Source organism: Pelodiscus sinensis, chromosome 16 (genome assembly GCF_049634645.1).
Source record: "Pelodiscus sinensis isolate JC-2024 chromosome 16, ASM4963464v1, whole genome shotgun sequence".
NCBI lineage: Eukaryota > Metazoa > Chordata > Testudines > Trionychidae > Pelodiscus > Pelodiscus sinensis.
Genome location: NC_134726.1, coordinates 23,721,631 through 23,742,876, shown reverse-complemented (window position 1 = coordinate 23,742,876; position 21,246 = coordinate 23,721,631). Strand labels below are relative to the sequence as shown.

The window sequence follows — 21,246 nt, the reverse complement described above, 5'->3', positions numbered from 1 at the left end:
GTTGCTGGTCTCAGTGCCAATCGATAGTGTCTTTATAATAATAGTAGAACAGCAAAACAGTTTCTATAAGAATGGCTTTCAGTCCCAGATGCTGCCTGTAAATCAGTCTTCAATCCTGGATACCATCTGTAAATATTGCTGCTCAGATGCCTTTTTCAGCAACTATATCTCATAGAGGTTAGTAACGATTCACAGGAAGTACGGTCCACACACTCTGAGAAGGAGGTTTGCAAGGCTGTCGGTCACAGAAGCTAGTTATTGGTCTGTATGGGTACTTCTATAGAGCCGGGCTAAAGCTGATTTAAGCTACACAACTTCAGCTATGTCAATTGCATAGCTTAAGTTCAAGTAGCTTAACTTGCTTTTGGCACTGTCTACACAGCAGGAAGTCGATCTTCCTTTGACTTCTCTTACTCCTCGTGAAATGAGGGTTACCGTGAGTCAGAGTAAGAAGTCGTCCAGCTCAACACTATTCGAAATAAAGGCTTGTAGTGTAGATGTGCACTGTTATTCGGAATAACATGAGTTATTTGGAAATAATGCTGCTGTGTAGATGTACCCTAAATGACTATCTGATTCCTGAAAGGTGGAGTGTTTATAATTGAATTCTAGGCTGTCATGCCAGGATTCCAGCCTGCACTTGTCCTTTTACAACCTAAAAAGAAAACCAGACACTTTTATATGGTTAAACTCAGTGTGACTATATATCTCATTTTAAAGGGACAGTCCCATATTTAAGCCTTCCTGCAGGTGTCCCTGCTTTTTTTAAAAATGGGGAAATCATCCTCTATTTTCTGTTTCTCCCCTCCCATCAGTACTGGTGGGTCCTGCTGCTGGCCAGATCCTTGCTCACCTACTCTCCACCCACCAGCGGTGAGATGGAGGAGCCAGTGATTGACAATGGATGTGTGTGTGCAAGGCTGCTGATCCAGTAAAGCTGCAGTATGTCAGGCTGGCTCAACCCCTACTGGTCATCAGTGCAGGCCCTTCTGCATGCCAGCTCTTGCCAATAGGCTCTCTCCTCCCCCGCCCCCAATCTCTTGTTTCCAGCTAGCACTGGCTGTTTGCTGCGGTGGCTGATAAAGTGCAAACAGGCAGTGGGTGGTTACATGTCACCTCTGCTGCCCACCCACTGGCCCCTCACATGCTTCCCCTCTTGCTGGCCTCTCCCTGCTGTGACTGTTTATCCCCTCCCCCAGCCCAATTGCCTCTCCACATCCTTTCCCCCTACCTCTCTCCGGGATGCATCCCACTCCCAGCGCTGTGCAGAGAACCAGCCCTTGGTCGGATCATTCAGTTCACCAATAGCCTGGCTGGCAGGCTCCTTCCTCCCCCCATTGCCTCTAGAAAGGGCTGGCACCCAGGGAAAGCTCTAGTCCAGGGCACTGGACAGGAGAAGCAATGCCCTGCATGTGCCAAAACCCCCAAAGCACTGGCATGGAGAAGCTCTCACCTAAGCTCTGGAGTGGCAAGGAGGAAGCAATTTTCAGCCTATTGGTGCCCTGACCCTGCAGATCCCCTGGCAGGGACACTTAGCACCCTCTTCACATGCTGCCTCCTGCTCTAAGTCCTGCCCCCAAGGAGTGTGGGGATGCACTGTCCCCTAGATATGCTCCCCTACTGAGCCTCCTCTCTGCCCAGGTTTGCTGAAGTCTCTGCAACCAGGTTCCCTGGGCCCTAGTGCTCAATGCATCCTTAGGGATTAACCCCTTCCTGTCCATGCCGAAGTCAGGAGACAACTGGGTTATGTTAGTGGCCAGCAGCAGCTTGGAAGTGTTAGCTGCCTTTTGCACTGTGTGAGTAGGAAAGGACATGCTTTTTCTAGACATGGGGGGTGGGAACAGAAGGGAGAAGATGATCTCTGAAAAAACATAGCTCTGGACATCCCTTACCTCCACCCCTCTTTGGCTGGAAGCAGCTCCCATCCCTTCCCTTGTGCACGGTGCTGAAAGGCTGCTGCTGGCCATGTTCTGGTGTGAACCCCAACAGAAATCTGGGGAGGGGGCCTGTGAACCCATGTGACCCCGACATGTTGCATTCAGAAGACACAGTGCCAGGTACCAGGAGAGGTGGGTCGGTCCCAGGGGCCCAGCCAGGCATGGAGGGTAAAGAGTACAGGGCAGGGAGGGTTGGGTCACGTTGGCCACTCATCCCCATACCTGTATGAAAGAGGTGTACAGGTAAGTGTGCGTGTCACCTCTCCCTATGCAAACCTTAAAGATAAGAAGGTAAATTAAGAAAGAAAAAAAAAGACTCCAGCTACTCAGCATTCCTTTTTAACAGGAGCTCAGTCAATTTGATGTTAATTGGAATGTTTGTACTACACAGTTCTGATTGATTACTATTGAACTCTTTTGAATAATGCGTAATTTTACCAGGTGTCCCATATTCAACATAGGGAAATATGGTCACTCTACATGTCATTGTAGGCAATCCAATCATTCCTGGTATTATATTCTCACAGAATATTTCCTGGAGCCCCACCTTATTCAGTGTTCCAGGTTTCCACTGTGGGGATAGGGGTCTGAGAGTTTTAATTCAAAGTCCTCTGCTCAATCTAGTAGATTGCCAAGGCAATTTTTTTATTGTTGCTAAGATCTCCCTCTGCCTGATACAGATTTGAGTCAGACAACCCGTGCAGGTGACCCACACCTAATGTTGGATAACTACCTCTCAAGCTGATGCTAAGGGATGTGTTAGGGAGCTGGCTCGAAGGTAGTGTGCTTGCTTAACATGTGAGAGGTAGCAGGACTGATGTGTACATTTCCAATGTGCTTTAGTCCCATCACTCAATAAATTACTGGAAGTTTCTTTGACACTGCAGTGATGAAGGAGATGTAAGAGCCTGAAAAGAACAGGCATTAACATGGAGATCACAGCATGCTGGGCAATCCCAGACCTCACTCTGCATCTCCATAGAGACTCCCATATTGCCTGGGGGCAGGGGAGGGCTAGTAACTATACTGTATGACAGTGTGATTCATTGGCATAGTGTGTTAGACACTTTATAGATGGGTATGGGGATGAGGTTTCTATCTCAGGCAAATTACAGTCCAGTTCCTGCTGTTATATGATCATGATTATTAGCTATTATTATTACAGTGCCAACAGCATGCCAAATAGTGATAGAGATGTAGCCGTGTTAGTCTGGGGTAGACCAACAGCATGCCAGGTGCTGTGCCAACGTTGGTCACACCCATCCATGAGGGGACCCAGGCATGCCACCCCATTTTGCAGGCTGTACACTTCATTTCGAGGGACATCCTCTCCCTCAGAATGGGCCCCCTGACCTCTGTGATCCAGTGAGGATATAGTGGCCTGGGGCTGGTAGCAGCCTGTGCAGGGACAGGAAGGGAGGGTGAAGGTGTTCAGCCCTCTGCCTACACGTCTCCCACCCAGAGCCACGTGGGAGGCTGCCGGCTGGTTCCATCGCCCACCTGCGTCCTGACAAGGGAGAGTGGGGGGGGGGGGGTAAGTCACGGAACGCGGTGGAGCCAGCTGACTCCACGACCTAGCCAATAGCTGCCGGGTTTAGAGCGTGGCTGGAATCGTGCAGCCAGTAGGCGAGAGGCTTCCATTCGGACGCGCTTCCTCCTGGAGCGGAGCGAGCTGGGGCTGCCCTAGTTGCTGCTGGCTGCCGCTGCTGACGTGGGGGAAGCGGCTCCAGCGGGAGGAGAAGGAGGAAGGGGCTGCAGGAGGGGCAGGTAAGGGGCTGATTCCTGGAGGGACAGGGTCCTGCTGGAGCCCAGTGCCGGAGGAGGCGCCACAGCCCCTGGCTCTGGGATTTCTGGGGCACAATGGGGAGCCCGTCTCCCACCCCCCAGCTTTCTGCGGCTGGCGTCGATCGCTTGCTAGGATGCCGCGCGGTGCACACCTGGTGCAGTTCATCGCCACCCCCCTCTTGTTGCATGCTCCGTGCAGTCCCCGGAGCATTCCTAGCCTCGGCAGGGTTAACTCGCCGGGGATGCTCAACTGTTGCTCGAGAGCCTCTTGGACATGATGCCGATTTTAGGCTGATGCGTCTTTGTCACCAGCCAGCCAGGAAGGCACCAAGGACCCCGTGGGCCCTGGTAGTGGGGTCATGCTGGGGCACTCGTTTTTGGTTTCAAAGGGAAAAGGCGCTTTTTCCTGGCTGCCGGATGGATCTTATGGTGACCTCTGAAAACGAGGTAGCTGCGGCATCTATCGAACTGCCCTATTTGCGATGAAGCTCTTCCCTATAGCACCATTATGGTAAAAAGAGCCCTGTGCCTCTCTCTGCTCCCCCATAGTGCAACCCTAGTTACCAAAGGGCATTTTGCCCTCTGGAGGAGCAGTTCCTGGCCTACACATCTGTCTGGAGATGTGACCAGCCACTGGCAGGAATATGGTGTTAACCTGAGGCTACATAAACCTACTTTAAACACTGACTCTGGAATATTCCTGTTCAAGAGCTGGTTTTTTCCCATCCCAGAGGCAGCAGCTCTTCAATGACATTTATTCTTGTCTAGAGCATGTGATGTTTGTAAAGTGCTTTGAGGTCTATTTGAATGAATGGAGCACTATTACCATAGAGCCCTTTGATATCAGTCATAGAGAAATACTTGTCAAGTGCATTGATTGGGAATGAATGAGATGTCCTTAGGTGTCAATTTTACATTGGAGCAAGAGAATGTCCATAGTGGCACAGCCCACAGATCCATCTAAGCTGGCATCCTGCCTCCAACCATGGCCAATAGTTGAGAGGCTGAAAGCCCCACTGATGAACCAAAGTAATTTGGGGGGGGGGGGAATTGTACAAAAGGATGGGGATTATTCTTGACTCCTGTATGCCTTGTAGATGGGTTTTTGAATCACCTGTATATTTGTTAGTTTAAATAGCTATAAATATTTATGACTAATATTATCTAGTTCTCCTAACGGGTGCAGAAGGGACAGACGATATACACATTCCTGGTCTAGCACCTCCCTCCGCCCCACTGGGCAAACTTTGTACCCACTGTCACGAATGACAGCTGTAAGCCTCTCACTTTGCAAACTCAGGCAGTATCTCTCTTTGTGGTGGCCTATTGCTGCAGTGAATTCCACAGACTCTTAAACCCCTTTATTAAAATAAATTTAAACTCCTACCTCATTTTTTAAAGTTTTACTGATGGCCTTTTGTTGAGTTGGACTAACACTTGTTGCCTGTCAGCTCATGGTTTGTCACACCCTCTATTCTCAAATAACACAGAGTAAACAGGAATGACATGTTTTCTCTCTATCCTTACTGTCTTGAATACTTCAGTCTAGTCCCATTTAACTTTTCTTCCTGGTTTAAGTAGCTTTAATAATCTTTCACCATGTACAGATCCTTCCATAATGCTAAGCTCTCTCATTGCCTATTTCTGAACCTTTTCAGTCTCTGTTCTTTCTTTTTAAGCAGCATTGCACAGAGATATCTGGCAGGGTGGATTAATTTAAATCAAGGCAATTTAAATCAGTGATTTAAGTCGCCAAAAAACCACACTGATTTAAAAACAAGATTCCCACTGATTCTGTGTCACATATTTCTTCAAAAATAGTGCAGCTCTGATCACTAAAACATTAATTTACAGCTCAAGACAGCATTTTACATAATCTAAAAGGGTATATTTTGTGTGGTTTTTTTTAGATAACTTGATTTTTATTAATTTAGGAAATACTCATTACCTGTGTCAAGCTGCAGATGCAGCAGTACATTAGGAATGGTAAGAACCAAATTATACACAGACAAAATATCACTTTATTAGAGTAAATCTTAAATCTTACATAAATGTTTCATATTTGCTCCTGAATTGCTGGTTGATGGCTGTCCTTAGTTAATATTTTAAAATATATTAAAAAAATTAACAGACAAGTCCCTTGAAAACTAAATGTATGGTGTCCTTTAAACTGCTACAGCTAGCTCTCAATCTTTCACTCCCACTGTCATTTTGATGCAGATCTGATTCCAAATTACCAAAAAAAGTTAAGACTGACTTTGCTTAGAGTGCACTTAATTTTGGAGTAAGCCCCATTGAAAACAAGTATAGGAAGGTGTTCTTTTGGGAAAGCTGAGTGATGCTGAAGTGAAATAGGGAACAGACTTATGGCATCACCATTATGGTCTGCGACCATGATGTTCCAAAATAAGAGGCATGAATATAAATAAGAAAATGATACTCAGTGGCAACTGGCAGCTCTTTTTATCCACCCTGATAGCTGGATTGATATTTGTTTGTCCTCCCTGTCTTAGGACTCCCAAGCATTCTACTTAAGTTATCTGCCTGGCTTTATTTTTTAAAACTTAGTTATCCATAGGGAGTCATAGGGCTCCCAATTTGCAGGACCTGGGGGGGAAGAGATCAGTCATAGAAATGTAGTGCACCAAGACTAAATATAGCCAGATCACCCCGACAGGTGCTTATCTAACCTGTTCTCAGAAACCTCTGATAATGGGGATTCCCCAACCTCCCTTTGAAGCCTGTTCCAAAACTTCGCTATACTTATGGTTAGAAAGCTTTTTGTGTAACATCTAACCTCAGTCGCCATTGCTACAATTTAAGCCAGTTACTTCTTGTCCTACCTTCTTCACTGGATGTGGAGGACAACTGATCACCAGGCTTTTTAGAACTGCCCCTAACATATTTGAAGACATTAGGTGCGTCAAGACTGGCAAGATTTTGCGCAAAAGCAGTCGATTTTGCACAAAAACTTGCCAGCTGTCTACACTGGCTGCTTGAATTTGCGCAAGAGCACTGACGTTCTAATGTAAGAATTCAGTGCTTCTTGCACAAATACTTTGACGCTCCCACTCAGGGATAAGCCCTCTTGGGGCCAGTGTAGACAGGGAAGAATTGTTTTGCGCAAACAAGCCCCGATGGCTAAAATGGCGATCAGGGTTTTCTTGCGCAAAATCACGTCTAGACTGGCCATGGATGCTTTTGCGCAAAAGCACTTTTTGCACAAAAGCATCCTTGCCAGTCTAGATGCTCTTTTGCGGAAATACTTTTAACAGAAAAAACTCTTCCGTTAAAAGTATTTCTGCAAAATCATGCCAGTCTACATGTAGCCATTTGGGCCTCCTCAGTCATTTTCTGTCAAGACTATATTCAGGGGTGTTTTTCTTTTTTTTTTTTTAAACCCTTCCTCCTAAGTCAGGTTTTCTAAAACTTTTATGTTTGTTGCTCTGCTTTGTAGGGATGTTAAATAGCAGTTAGTAAACTAATCAAGTAGTCGATGGAAATTCCATTGATTAGTTGATAAGGGGGATAGCTCCTGGGGCCACGTGTGTCAGGAATCAATGCAGCTACTCTTACAAAAATTAGTCATAATTGAAAGCCTAGAGGATCTTGCTAACAGCAGCCCAATCTCTTGGATTTAGTTGGAGTTACGCTGCTGTAACTAACAAGATATTTTTGCCTTTTTTAATCACTTCCCCCTTGGCTGACATGTGCTTATCTTTACTCTGTGAAATGTTATGCCCGTTAAAAACAGTTGAGTGGTACTAGTCAGACCTCCTGTATAGTTACCTAGAGATCGATCTTCCAGGGTTAATTTAGCTGGTGTAGTAAGGACCTGCTAAATCAGCTGCTATTGGTGCCCCCTGTTTATCCTGGTACTCCAAAGGGTCACAAGGAGTAAGGGAAGTCGACAGGAGAGTTTCTTCCTTCAGCCTCCCACAATGGGGACACTGCAGAAATTCGACTTAAGGTACGTCGACTCCAGCTACACTATTATTGAAGCTGGAGTTGCATGTCTTAAGTTGATTTTCCTCCCCTAGTATAGGCCCAACTTCAGTGTGTCTCCATTATTTGTTACTGGTCAGAAGACAAGCAGGCTAGGTTGCTCAGGCTCTAATTGTGAGAGCGAACTTTCACACCCAAAGAAACAATGGTGTCAGTTGCTTCCAAGCAAAACTTCCTCTTTTCCTCTTCGTGTTTTGGGCTTTGCTTTCTTTTCCCCTTTGCCTCCTGCCTTGCTGGCTGCATATCACCTTGCACAATTAAAAAAAATATATGTTGGAAGTCTCCCTGGTGAATCCCACCTTTCTTATAGAACGAGTAGCTCTGAGTTTTCTCCATTGTTTCTCCAAGGGTGGGAAATGCACCTGCCTACAGAAATAAGACTTTGTTTTTCTTTAAATAAATTTAGTGCTGGCCTATTTGACATCCAGGAGGATGGGCCCAAGACCTTGTAGGACTGCAGACAGGTGTCATCCCAGGACAACCTGCCCATGGACATCTAGTGGGCATCCTGTCTCAGTTTCCCTCCAAATTTCCAGAATAATCCAATCACAGGTCTAGCCTTTGAAACAATATTATTTTCTTCTGGGGTTCTGCTTAGCTTCAGGCATTTACAGCCCACACCTGTGTTCTTCCACCAGTCTGAGTTTGGATCCTCTTTTGGGTTTCCCACCTGGTCAGCTGATTAGTTGCTAGCTCCTTCCAGGTGAGTGTAATAATCCTGAACACCTGTCTGTGTTGGCTGGGAGACACCGAAGCCTTGCTCCAACTCACTCTACAAGGCTCCGGGTCACAGGCCTGCAAAAGAACAATGTTTTGGGATAGCTTCCCTCTCCCAGCACTAACTGCGCCTGGAGATGATCATCTTCTCTCCCAGTAATGGCTTAATCTTTCTTCCCTGTACTCTTGGAACAGGGTAACAACATTCTTTAGCCTTAAAGGACCAGTATTCCATTACAAGGACAAAAGACCTGCCTCGTCAGTTGAGAGGTGCCACAGAGCCCCGAATACAAGAATCTGCGGAATGACAAATGATCAGCCAGGAATAGGAGTGGGAGGAGGGGTCAGAGGTTCAGAATGCAGGGGACTGGACTCTGGAGGTCCCTTCCAGGCCTACGATTGTATGAGGGAACTCTGGAACACCCAACAGAGAACCCTGGACAGCCCCTACTGCACCATGGGGCGCCAGAGGAACTCTGCCCAGAGACAAGTAGGAACTGAAAGGAAGCAGCATAGTTACAGAGACTCTCTCCACGGAGCTCCCTCTTTCTGGATTGATGCCCAGTTCCAGGAGGAGATTGATGAGGAGTTCCTGTGACTTACAGTTCAGGAGAGTGAAATCTTCTGAGCCTCTAGGGAGCAGAGGCAACACAAACTCCACCTTCTGCTTAGTCCTTGTGCCTAGGCCTAGTCTTCTGGGGAGAGAGCAATTCATGTGCCCGCCGGTGTTCCCTTTAAGCTGAGGTTGGGCGGGGGAGGGGAGAGGGGCAAGGAAGCACAGCTTGACAGGTGATTAATTAGCCCCACCCAGTCAGTCAGCTCCATGCATGGAGCCCTGAGCTTCTGACTGGGCGGGGCTGATTAATCACCTGTGAAGCTGTGCTTCCTCTCCCCCCCAACCTCAGCTTAGAGGGAACACTGCATGTGTCCATTTGATCCTTTGGCTTCTCTTCCTCACCTGATACTGGTGTTGCTAATTGCTGTGGAGGGTTTTGCAATGTAGAGTCCAGTTGGTTTCCAAAAGAGGCTAAGGTAGTTAGGTTCTCATTGACTTAGTTTTCATTGAAAGCTGTTGATATTTGGATGGAGCCTCTAGGCTACTTTGCAAACACCACCCTTTATTCTCAAGTTTAGTATCATTGGAGAAAGGCCCAAAGTGTTCAGTTCAGTTTTTGGGTCTGTTTGACTGGGAGTGGGGATCGAACTAGGGATGTAAATAACCAGCTAAATAGTTAACCAGTTAAACAGCTAAAATTATAACGTTTAACTGGTTAACCATTGGCCAGAATCCCACCGGCCCACTCCTGCGTATCATGGGCTAGGTTCTGCTGGGCTGAGTTGGAGCAGCTGGGGCCTCGCCTGCCGCCCTCATGAAGCCGGAGTCCCGCTGGCCAGATGCAGGCGTGTCCCTGCCTGCCACCCCAACTCAGCCAGTTGGACTCAGTCAGGGCTGCTCCAGCCTGCTGCCGTTGACTGTCCATTGGTTACCTGCAAGCATTCCAATAAGCCTAACGTGTACCAGGCAACCAGTTAACCTTTTACATCTTGGCTGCGTCTCGACTGGCAAGTTTTTCCGCAAAAGCAGTTGCTTTTGCGGAAAAACTTACCAGCTGTCTACACTGGCCGCTTGAATTTCCACAAGAACACTGACTTCCTACTGTCTGAAATCAGTGCTTCTTGCGGAAATACTATGCTGCTCCCATTCAGGCAAAAGGGCCAGTGTAGACAGCTCAGATTTGTTTTGCGCAAAAAAGCCCCAATCGCGAAAATGGCTTTTTTTAACTTTTCCATTAAAAGCATTTGCGGAAAATCATGCCAGTCTAGACGTAGCCCTCTAGTTTGAACCCATCTCTTCAAAACTAGCCTCTGCATTAATACTTCTCTCTTTGCCTTTCAGCTATGGCTGTGCCCAATTCTCTCTTGTGGGCAGTTGATATCTTTGGGAGAGTTTACACTCTTTCTACTGCTGGCCAGTACTGGGAGCTCTGTAAAGACAGACAACTGGAGTTCAAACGAGTCTCTGCTGTAAAACAGTGCTGCTGGGGAATAGCTTGTGATCACCAGGTATATGCCTTTGTGTTCTCAAGTGATGTTCCAATCAGATACCAGGAAGAAACCTATGAGAATCAGGTATGTAAAGTCATGAGCACATCGGGCAAACGTACCATGGGGTTGGCAGGTGGCGTTGGCATTGTGAGTTGTCCAGACCACTCTGTTGTCCCCGGTAGTAAGTAGGGATGTGACATTTAGGTTATTTGAGTAATCAAGTAGTTGATAGAATTTTTATCAGCTACTCAATTACTCAATAGGAGAAGGCAGCCCCGCTCAGTCCTGGCTCACGTCGGGACCAAACCCCGCTGCGGCTCTGCAGTTTAAAAGGCAGTAGGAGCCGGGCAGCCAACAGACTAATAAAGCACCCGCGGGAGATGGGCTGGGCTCTGGAGTGACCTAGGGGATACAGCAGTTGCCTGGGAAGTGCAGGGTTAGGAGCTTGAATCTTCCCCCCCCTCCAAACACACACCCTGGGGGTGGCCAGACAGCCAACACAGGCTGTCCTAGGGATAGAGCTGGCTCCTACATTAGGAAAGCAGAATAAGGGATCCTCAGGAGGTGTGGTGGGTTCTCGAGTGGACCAAGAGTTAGAGCACTTGTCTGAGAAGCCCAGGGTGGTGGGTTCAAGTCCCTGCCCAGCCTGGGAGCAGCTGGACAGGCAACACAGGCTACACAAGGAATGGAGCTGGCTTCTGTATTAGGAAGGCAGGATAATAGACCCACTGAAAGTAGGGAGGTGGAGTGGGATCTCCAGTGAACTCAGGGACAGGGCATCAGCCTCTGGAGCACAGGGTGGGTGGGCTCATTCCCATGCCCCTCCACACACCCAGGCAGCAGCTGGGCAGCCAACACAGGCTGTCTCAGGGATGGAGCTGACTCCCATGTTAGGAGGACAGCATAAGGGACCCTGTGAAGGTAGGGAGGTGGGGTGAGTTCTGGAGTGGGATAGGGCATTCACCTGGGGAGCAGAGGGTGATGGGATTGAGTCCCATATCCCCCTAGGCAGCTCAAGTCCTCCCATCACCCTTCCATCTGTGCTGGGAGTGACCAGACAGCCAACACAGGACAAGGGACCCTCTGAAGGTGGGATGGGTTCTGGTGTGGACGAGGGGCTACCGCATTTGCCTGGGGAGCACAGGGTTGGGGGGCTTGAGTCTGGTCGTGGCCCTGCACCACTTCTGAAAGCAGCTGGCATGTACAACATTGGCTCCCTGTGCCCCAACCCCACAGCTTTTACTGGCCACAGTTTTCTGTTATTGATTAATGGGAGCTGCAGGAGCGGTGTCTGCAGGCAAGGACAACATGTGGAGACCCCTGCTCTGACTTTCTCAGAGGCTGCAGGGACATGCCAGCCACTTCCAGGACCACAATTACCACAGGGATAATTACTCCAGCCACGACAGGATAGACATTTGAGAACTCACTACTCAAAGAATTAAATTTAAGCTTAAGAGAGAAATGAAAGTTATGAAATGCACAGGCCAGTCAAAAACTAAAAATAACCCACTTTGCAAGCAGTGAACGTAGTAACAACCCCTCATGTATGTGTTGGATTGGAAGATGAGAGTGAAGGACAGTGTGTGTTTGAGAATGACAGAGGCACACACACTCCGTGACAGTGACAGAGATTTGCATTGCCACGCTCCCTCCATCCCCTTCTCTCTGTGTGGAGATGGGGTACAGGACTGGGGGGAGGAGGGACAACCCAGACATCAGTGCCTCCTTCTTCTCCCTCCCATACCCAGCACAGTAAGCAGGAGGCTTCCAAGAGGCAGCTCCAAGGCAGAGGGCAGGAGCAACATGACAGTATGTGGAGAGGCAACTGAAGTGTCAGCGCTTGATAGCTTCCTGGCCAAACCAGTCAGGATCATCTGTCAGGCTCCAAGATCTACTATTAGATTCCGATTTAGTGGTTGGTGACCACTGTGATAGAGGCAGTGGAGGGGGGGGGAGGAAATTGACTAGTTGACTGACTCTTCCAATAAGCATTTGCGTATTGGATAGTTGACTAGTCAACTAGTTCTTAACATCCCTAGTGTGCATAGGTTATTTTTTTTTAAAGCACTGGGTTGTGTGTGGTAGAGATGTTAGATATCGGTTATTTTAGTAATTGTGTAGCAGCAACAATTTTTAGCAATTACACAATTACTAAACACAATTACTAAAATGCTCCCCGTGGGCAGGGCTGGCAGCAAGTGGCAGTATCAGAGGCAGTAACGTGGAGTGGCAGCAACCCCTGTCCATGGGGGACACCAAGCTCTGGCATCCCCCCGTCTTCTCTTCTCCCCCGCCCCCCTCATACTGCTGCCTCTGATACACGTGGGCATTGCTCCAGCCAAACCAGGCTGCTGGTTTGGCGTAACTGGTAAGCATTGCCCAATAAGGGTTCTGCTTATCGGTTAAGCAGGTAACCATTCACATCCCTAGCTTGTGGACCACAAGTTGAATTTCCATCTGGGAGGGTCCAAGAGCTCAAGCCCAAACCTCTACGCCATGGCCAACTAACCCCTTAGCCTGAAACCCCCAAACCTGAGTCAGATGTCCAGCCACGTGTTTTTAATTGCAGTGTAGACATACTTGAGGCACTGCTCTATTAGGAATTGTACTAAGACACCCAAATCCATGGACCGGTGTAGTGGCTCTCAGGGTATGTCTACACTACCCCGCTAGTTCGAACTAGCGGGGGTAATGTAGTCATCCACAGTTGCAAATGAAGCCCGGGATTTGAATTTCCCGGGCTTCATTTGCATGAAGCCGGCCGGCGCCATTTTTAAATACCGGCTAGTTCGAACCCCGTGCCGCGCGGCTACACGCGGCACGGAGTAGCTAGTTCGGATTAGGCTTCCACGAGGAGTACAGCTAGTTCGGATTAGAAGCCTAATCCGAACTAGCTACTCCGTGCCGCGTGTAGCCGCGCGGCACGGGGTCCGAACTAGCCGGCATTTAAAAATGGCGCCGGCCGGCTTCATGCAAATGAAGCCCGGGAAATTCAAATCCCGGGCTTCATTTGCAACTGCGGATGTCTACATTACCCCCGCTAGTTCGAACTAGCGGGGTAGTGTAGACATACCCTCATTGACTACCACAGCAGGCTGAACATGGACCAGCACACTAGAAATGAAATGTTGCAAACAGTCCCTGATCAAGAATGCTTTCTAGTATGTGAATGGGAAAACTTGATGGTGTGTCGTATTTATTATTCCATGATCTTTGGTAATAGAGTGAGCAATTGAACGGCATCAATTAGAATGACGCCCACCACCTGCTTGTAATATGAAGAGAACATGGTGCATTGGCCTGCAGTCATTTCCCCCTTTGCATTATGCGCTGAAGCTGTAGCCATGTCAGTCTGTTGAACCAGTTAACTGATAAACAGTGGGCGGGCAGGGAAACCTCTGCAGCCCGTCTGGTTCCGGCTCCGTGCTGGGCTGCTGGCTTCTAGCCCATGCAGTCTGAGAGTCAGCAGCCTCATGCATGCCTGGAAGCAGCAGGACACCTTCCCCCACTCTCTCCCCCTGCTGCTGCCTCTGGCCTGTGTAGACTGAGAGCCAGCAGTCCCCCAGGACTGGAGCTGCCCTCTGCCTATGGCAGGCTGTGACTAGGGGTCTGCTCCCGGGTAACAGTTAACCACTACCTGGTAAGCATCAACCATTAAAGGTGATGCTTCCCAGTTAACCAATTACCCATTCACATCCCTAACACACATACCTCACTGCAAAAGCCCGAGGCCCCATCTGTGAGCTGACAAGGTTAGCTGTGCAATTTTTCTCCTTTCTGGCAGCGCTGGAATCCAGTTGGTGGCTTTTGTGAGAAATTAATGCCCAGTGATCGCTGGCAATGGAGCGACGTGAGCGGGCTAAAACATCAGCAGCTTGACAGTTTCACGCTGCCATCACCACACTGGGAGTGGGAGTCTGACTGGTATGTGGATGAAAATATTGGAGGGGAACCAACAGAGAAAGGGGTAGGTGAACAATACCGGCAAGGGATCCATTCTGGGAATCCACTCTGTAAAAGTAAAGGCACTTCCCATCTTCCCAGAACTGCTTCTTGCTGGGAATGCAGATCGCTATAGTATATTCTTCTCCCAAGGCTGTGAAACCAATGGGAGTTTGTTAATTTCAACAGGCTTCGGCTCAGGCCCTGAAATGCTAGCATTTGGATGCTGTTATTTACTGTAACATCTTTATTATAACAAAAATAAAATGCTTTTCTATATCTTATTTATCCTGTATGTATTGCACAGAGGAGTTGAAACATTGTTCATGAATGTCTATGGAGTTAGAGGATAAAAGCCTCTATGCTTGTTCAAAGTAATTTGTGTTATGTTTGTAGGAGTGATCTTTGTGCAGAATTGTTCTGAACTACTATTTAATGTACCATCTGCTCCCAATCTTTATGAAAGGAACCCTTTGTTTTTAGGGTTGGACGTACGCCATTGACTTCCCGGCTACCTACGCGAAAGATAAGAAATGGAATTCCTGTGTCCGACGTAGGAGGTGGATCAGATACAGGAGATACAAGTCACGCGACACTTGGGCAAAGGTCTCTTTCTGTGTTTATTTATTTTTTATTTATTAGCTCCAGTGGTATATGAAAGATGGGATGACATGAGAGTGGGGAATTTGCACTGCCGTCATAGGGCTGTGTGTAGTCTGCAAAGACAGGACCTTGGACTCTGAAGCTGCTGATCTAGTATCTCTCCAGTGTTACAAACTCAAGACTGGAATTTTTCAAAGAAGTAGAAGAAAATGAGGTGCCCAAACCCCATTGAAATTCAGTGGGATTTAGTTTGGGTGCCTTTGAATATTCCACTATAGCTTTGATTTTTTTTTTCTTTTCTGACATGAAGGACGTCAGCATAACCCTCAGATCTTTGTCTGCAAATCAACATAAGTGATACCCCAGTCTTGTGTACTCACACACAGGCGTGGGTAGGGAGAGGAATTCTGGTCACTTATCCACTGGCAGCTAATGCTATGGGATGGAAATTTTTCAATGGAATTTTTCCCAACATGCGGCCGCCGTTTGGTGTCAGTTCACTAGCTGGCTGCCCGACTAGCACATGTCAGAGCTGTTTACATGCACTAATGAGAGCACGTGCAAAAACACAGATGATTTATTTTAGTGACTGTAATGATTGTGCAAGATGCTGGATTGATAAGTCCGGGAGCAAAAGTCTTAATGTAAAGCAATAGTACAGGTATAGCGGAAGAAGTGAGTGTGCAGGCTTCTTCTGTGCTACTCTACAGATGTGGCCCCACCTGTCTGAAGGAGCAGCCATTCATGAGAGAAGGAGTCCATCTTCCATGCCTAACCATTTGGTATCAGGATGGTGGCTTTATGATACAATGATTTGTCTGCTAGACCAGTGTTTCTCAACCAGTGGTACATGTACCCTTAGGGGTACTTGAGAGAAGTCTGGGGGGTATGTCAACACAACTAAAATTTGAGAAAACTGAATTTTTGTTTTAAGTTTTACAGCACTTTATTATGTTTGTACTTTTTACACCCAAAAGTTTCATCACCTGCCTGGGTACAGTTAAGTTGTTTAAACAAATGTGTTGCAATGGTAGAAAAGCATTTCTGTGTCTGAAAATTGTAGGTTGTGGGGATACTTATAATTTTTTTTAAAAAAAGGGGTACCTTATAAAAAAAAAAGCTTGAGAAACACTGTGCTAGAAAATGAGCTAAGCCCCTGACTTATGATACCGCATCCAATAGCAAGCAGGTGTTTATGGGGTCAGGTCTCCCCCTTCTTCTGCTCTCAATATTTTTCTCATTCTCTTTACTTCAGATAACATCCCATGATGATCCCAAACAGTTGCCAGATCCTTTCAATGATATCTCCATTGGAGGATGGGAAATCACAGACGAGCCTGTTGGCCGGCTATCCGTCTGGGCGGTGTCCTTACAAGGAAGGGTATAACTCTCTCTCTGTGTGTGTGCATGGCTGTGCCTGTGCCTTATCTGCAGTGGTTTTGTAGCCATGTTGGTCCCAAGGTATTAGAGCAGTGGTCCCCGACCACTGGAGGTTGCCGGGCGCCAGGGGGCATGGCCGTTCGCCCGCCGGGCACCAGAGGGCGGGGACACTTGCGTGCCCGGGGCCGACGCCCCCCCCCCAAGCGCTGCGTGCCCAGGGCCGGCGCCTCCCCCCAAGCGCCGCGCGCCCGGGGCCAGAGCTCCCTCCAAGCGCCACGCGCCCAGAGCGCAAGCGGCCAATCCGAGGTGCTCCCGGGGCCGGCACTCACCATGCGCCATGCGCCCAGGGCTGGCTCCAGCACCATGCATGCACCACGTGCCCAGGGCCAGGCCAGCCCCGAGCACTTGGCGGGTGCACACAAATGCCCCCGTGGGCGCCATGGCGCCCACGGGCACCATGTTGGGGACCACTGTATTAGAGAGACAAGGTGGATGAGGTAATATCTTTTATTGGGCTACCTTCTGTTGGTGAGAGAGACAAACTTTCCTGCTTCCCAGGGCTCCTCTTCAAGGCTGGGACTTTGAGTGTCACAACTAAATACAAATTGGAACAGAAAGTTTAGCAGAAGTCGTTCTAAGAGACCCATTCTAAGATGAAGGAACCCATTAAAATCTCTGTCATCAGACAAAAAGAGGATGTTAGTGGTTACAGATTGTTGTACTAGGGCATAAATCCAGTGCCTTTATTAAGGCTGTCTCTACTGTCACTTTCAGTGCTGAAGCTTTAGTTGTTCAGGGGTGTGAAAAAACACCCTCCTGAGTGATACAAAGTTTGTAGCCCAGAAAAGCACCAATATAGACAGTGCTTTATTGCAGGAAGTCACACTCCCCGCAATAGAGCTACCACTGCTCTTTCGGGGTGGGGGTTGTTTTATCACTGGGAGAGCTGTCCCCAGTAACTACCTTTCCCAAGTCACAGCGTTGCTGCCACAGCGCTGTAACATGGGCAGTGTAGACATCCCCCGAACCCATGGTTTTTATTGTCTAGCAAAGTTATGAAATTGAGCTCCCTAGCTTGTCTTTTGAAGGTGTTGTGCAGGTTTCCATTGAGGATGGAGGACTGAGAGGGCAGATATGACGTGATCATTTTGCAAAAAGTATACACCCTTGATGGGGCTTTTTTTTTTCTTTTATCGTTTTTCTGGGTGAGATCATTTAAGAGTATTCTGATTGTTTGGTTTTGCCCACTTCGTCGTCGTTGAGGCCGTTAGTGTGTTGGATGAGGTACGCCACATATGAAAGACATATGTAGAACCCTCCATCTTGACAGGTGTGTGGCAGGGGTAGTATTTATCCCCATAGCAGTGGAGTTAAGTCTGCAGGTGTTGCATCTGTCGTTGTGGCAGGGGCTGGAAGCACTTTGAGCTGGTGGGTCCTGATCTGTGAGGAGCTTTTTTCTGATGGTGAGTTTGCATGGACGGAGGTTATTTGAAGGCCAGGTCACAACTGGCTAAGTAGCTGTGAGTCCCAGTGTTTAAACCCAGACAGATGTTCTGCAAGCTAAAGCATGGCCTTCTTATGCTGGCTGTCTTTGCTGTTTGACATGTCTGACAGGGGGCGTGGAAATAAAATGCTGCAGTAGGCTGTTGATTAATGCAGATTAATATCAAAATAGAGAGGGAGAGTTGAGAAGTGCTCTGTCATAGGTGTGTGTTTCTTCAGTGTGGGAAAAATGAACCCATACAGAGGATCCCATTTTGCTCCACTTTTCATGACTCAAGAATTGGGGTCACCAGGGCTGTGTCCAGACTCCATGCCTCCGTCGACGGAGGCATGTAGATTAGCCAGCTCGGAAGAGGGAAATGAAGCCGCGATTAAAATAATCGCGGCTTCATTTAAATTTAAATGGCTGCCCCGATCTGCCGATCAGCTGTTTGTCGGCAGATCGGGAGAGTCTGGACGCGATGCCCCGACAAAGAAGCCTTTCTTCATCGACACAGGTAAACCTGGTTTCACGAGGCTTACCTGTGTCGATGAAGAAAGGCTTCTTTGTCGGGGCATCGCGTCCAGACTCTCCCGATCTGCCGACAAACAGCTGATCGGCAGATCGGGGCAGCCATTTAAATTTAAATGAAGCCGCGATTATTTTAATCGCGGCTTCATTTCCCTCTTCCGAGCTGGCTAATCTACATGCCTCCGTCAACGGAGGCATGGAGTCTGGACACAGCCCAAATGAAATGAACAGGCAGCAGATTTAAAATGGACAAAAGGAAGTTGTTGTTTTTTCACACAGCGCACAGTTAGCCTGTGGAACTCCTCGCCAGAAGATGTCATGAAGGCCAAGACTATAACAGGGTTCAAAAAAGAACTAGATGAGTTGATGGAGAATAGGTCCATCAATGGCTATTAGCCAGTACGGGCAGGGATGGCCTCCCTAGCCTCTTGTTTGCCAGAAGCTGGGAACGAGAGGCAGGGAATGGATCACTTGATGGTTGCCTGTTCTGTTCATTCCCTCTGGGGCATTCAGCATTGACCAGTCTCAGAAAACAGGATACTAGGCTAGATCAGTGATTTTCAAACCAAGGGTCGCAACCCAATACTGGGTCATGGAATGTCAGGCACTGGATCTCACTGCTGTTGGGTGATCAGATGACCAGTGGGGGTGCTAAGGCAGCCTGTCCTGGCACTGCAGACCATGCTGCGCCCCAGAAGCAGCCGGCAATAGGCCTGGCTCCTAGGTGGAGGGAGGGGAGTGTACTATCCCTGCCCTGAGCACTAGATCCACACTCCCTCTGGCTGGGAACCTGCTGCTGGCTGCTTCTGGGGCACAGCATGTTCTGCAGTGTTGGGAGAGGCAGGAAGCTGCCTCAACACCCCCGTTGCACCGCTGGCCAGGAGCTGCTCAAGGAAAGTCCCCCTTACCCCAGCCCTGACACCCCCCCAAAGCTGGAGCCCCTTCCTACAGCTCAGAGTCCTCATCCTCAGCTCCACTCCACTCTAGTCAAATTATGGTGGGTCATGGGCATCAACAATTTTCTTCAACGGGTCATGAGAAAACCAGTTTGAAAACCCCTGGGCTAGACGGACCTTTGGTCTGAAGCAGTGCAGCCATTCTTACGTTCTTGACCTTGCTTGCAATGAACAGGGAAAGGGAAGAATTCAGCTTGTTGGAAACAGTGAACCCTCCTGAGCTGGCGGTAACTTTGGAATCCAGCCCTTGTGAGGTTTTACATTACAGGCAGTCCCCGGGTTACGTACAAGATAGGGACTGTAGGTTTGTTCTTAAGTTGAATCTGTATGTAAGTCGGAACTGGCGTCCAGATTCAGCCGCTGCTGACTGATCAGTTTCAACAGCGGCTGAATCTGGACGCCAGTTCTGACTTACATACAGATTCAACTTAAGAACCCCAGGCATCCCCAAGTCAGCTGCTGCTGAAACTGATCAGCGGCTGATTCCAGGAAGCCCGGGGCAGGGGCTTCCTGTAGTCAGCCACTGGTCAGTTTCAGCAGCGGCTGACTTGGGGACGCCTGGGGCAGAGCAGCTGGGGGTGCTGCTGGGTTGGTCCAGTAGCGCCGCCGCTCCTCAGCGCTACTGGACCAACCCAGCAGCACCCAAGCTGCTCTGCCCCAGGCGTCCTGATTCAGCCGCTGCTGAAACTGACCAGCAGTGGCTGAATCAGGACGCCTGGTGCAGAGCAGCTGGGGTGCTGCTGGGTTGGTCCAGTAGCGCCCAGAGCGGCGCTACGGGACCAACCGGCAGCACCCCAGCTGCTGTACCACAGGCGTCCGGAGCAAAGCCACGGAGCACGGGGGCAGCGGGACAGCCCAGACGCGCCGTGGCTGTCCTGCTGCCCTCGGGCTCCATGGCTTTGCTCTGCTTTGCTCCCCGTCCCCCTGGTCTGGAGACCAGGGGGACGGGGAGCAAAGCGGCGGAACACGCGGGCAGCGGACAGCCCAGACACGTCTGGGCTGTCCGCTGCCCGCATGTTCCGCCGCTTTGCTTCCTCTCCCTGGTCTGCTGGAGACCAGGGAGAGGGAGGGCCCCATTCGTAACTGCGGATCCGACATAAGTCGGATCCGCGTAACTCGGAGACTGCCTGTATAATATTCAGTGCCACAAAAATATGCCTCTCCCATCCTTTTCTTAGGCCCATGGTGAAGTCTGTCTTTTCCTTCCCCATTCTGTAAGGACTCCATCCTTCATGTCTGGGCTGCCTTCCTTCTAGCCATGGACAGTCTCTGACTTGTGTCTAACAAGTCTAGAATTAACTGTGTTTTGAGAGAGAGAGAGAGTATAGTCTAGTGGCTACAACCAATGTTCATTCCTAAGGTCTATTTGCATTTTACCACTGACTGGCTGCGTAGTGTTGGGCAAGTTGTTTAAAACCCCCAAGCCTCCCATGCCTCAGTTTCTCCATGGGTGAATGATAGCTCCCTGCCTTACAGGGTTCTTTAATTAACATTGTACAGTGCTTTGGGTACCTCACCAATGGAAGTTCTGCCAAAGCAAACTGTTGTGGGGCTGTAGTGCCCACTGCCTCCACAAGGAGGAGAGCGTATCAACCAGGGATGTGAAGGAGAAGTTGAGGAGTCAACTAGCTGATAGGCATTTCTGCAGGTTATGCTTATCTGAGAGAACAGCACTGGCAAGTACAAAACCCTGAAAGTGGCATGTCCTCTCTGCTATGTCTGAATGCTGAATTGGGCACCCGCACAAGAGGTGAGGTATTGGCCCTTAGACAGATGGTGTCTATCAGCATGTATAGCTCATTGTCAGGTCGTGACTTTTATCAGTAGTAGTGACTGAGTGTGGTGTAGTCATGTAAAT

At 48.8% G+C, this 21,246-nt stretch overlaps 1 protein-coding gene across 1 annotated transcript in view; it reads left to right on the top strand.

The window, feature by feature from the left end:
- The first annotated feature begins 3,564 nt into the window (after window positions 1-3,564).
- Window positions 3,565-21,246, top strand: part of TECPR1 (tectonin beta-propeller repeat containing 1) — a 52,611-nt gene continuing 34,929 nt past the window's right edge. The window contains exons 1-5 of the mRNA XM_075899519.1: window positions 3,565-3,704; window positions 10,342-10,574; window positions 14,278-14,460; window positions 14,919-15,041; window positions 16,294-16,419. Coding sequence (XP_075755634.1) covers window positions 10,344-10,574; window positions 14,278-14,460; window positions 14,919-15,041; window positions 16,294-16,419 — 663 coding nt within the window. The 5' untranslated portion in view covers window positions 3,565-3,704; window positions 10,342-10,343. The remainder of the gene's footprint in view (window positions 3,705-10,341; window positions 10,575-14,277; window positions 14,461-14,918; window positions 15,042-16,293; window positions 16,420-21,246) is intronic.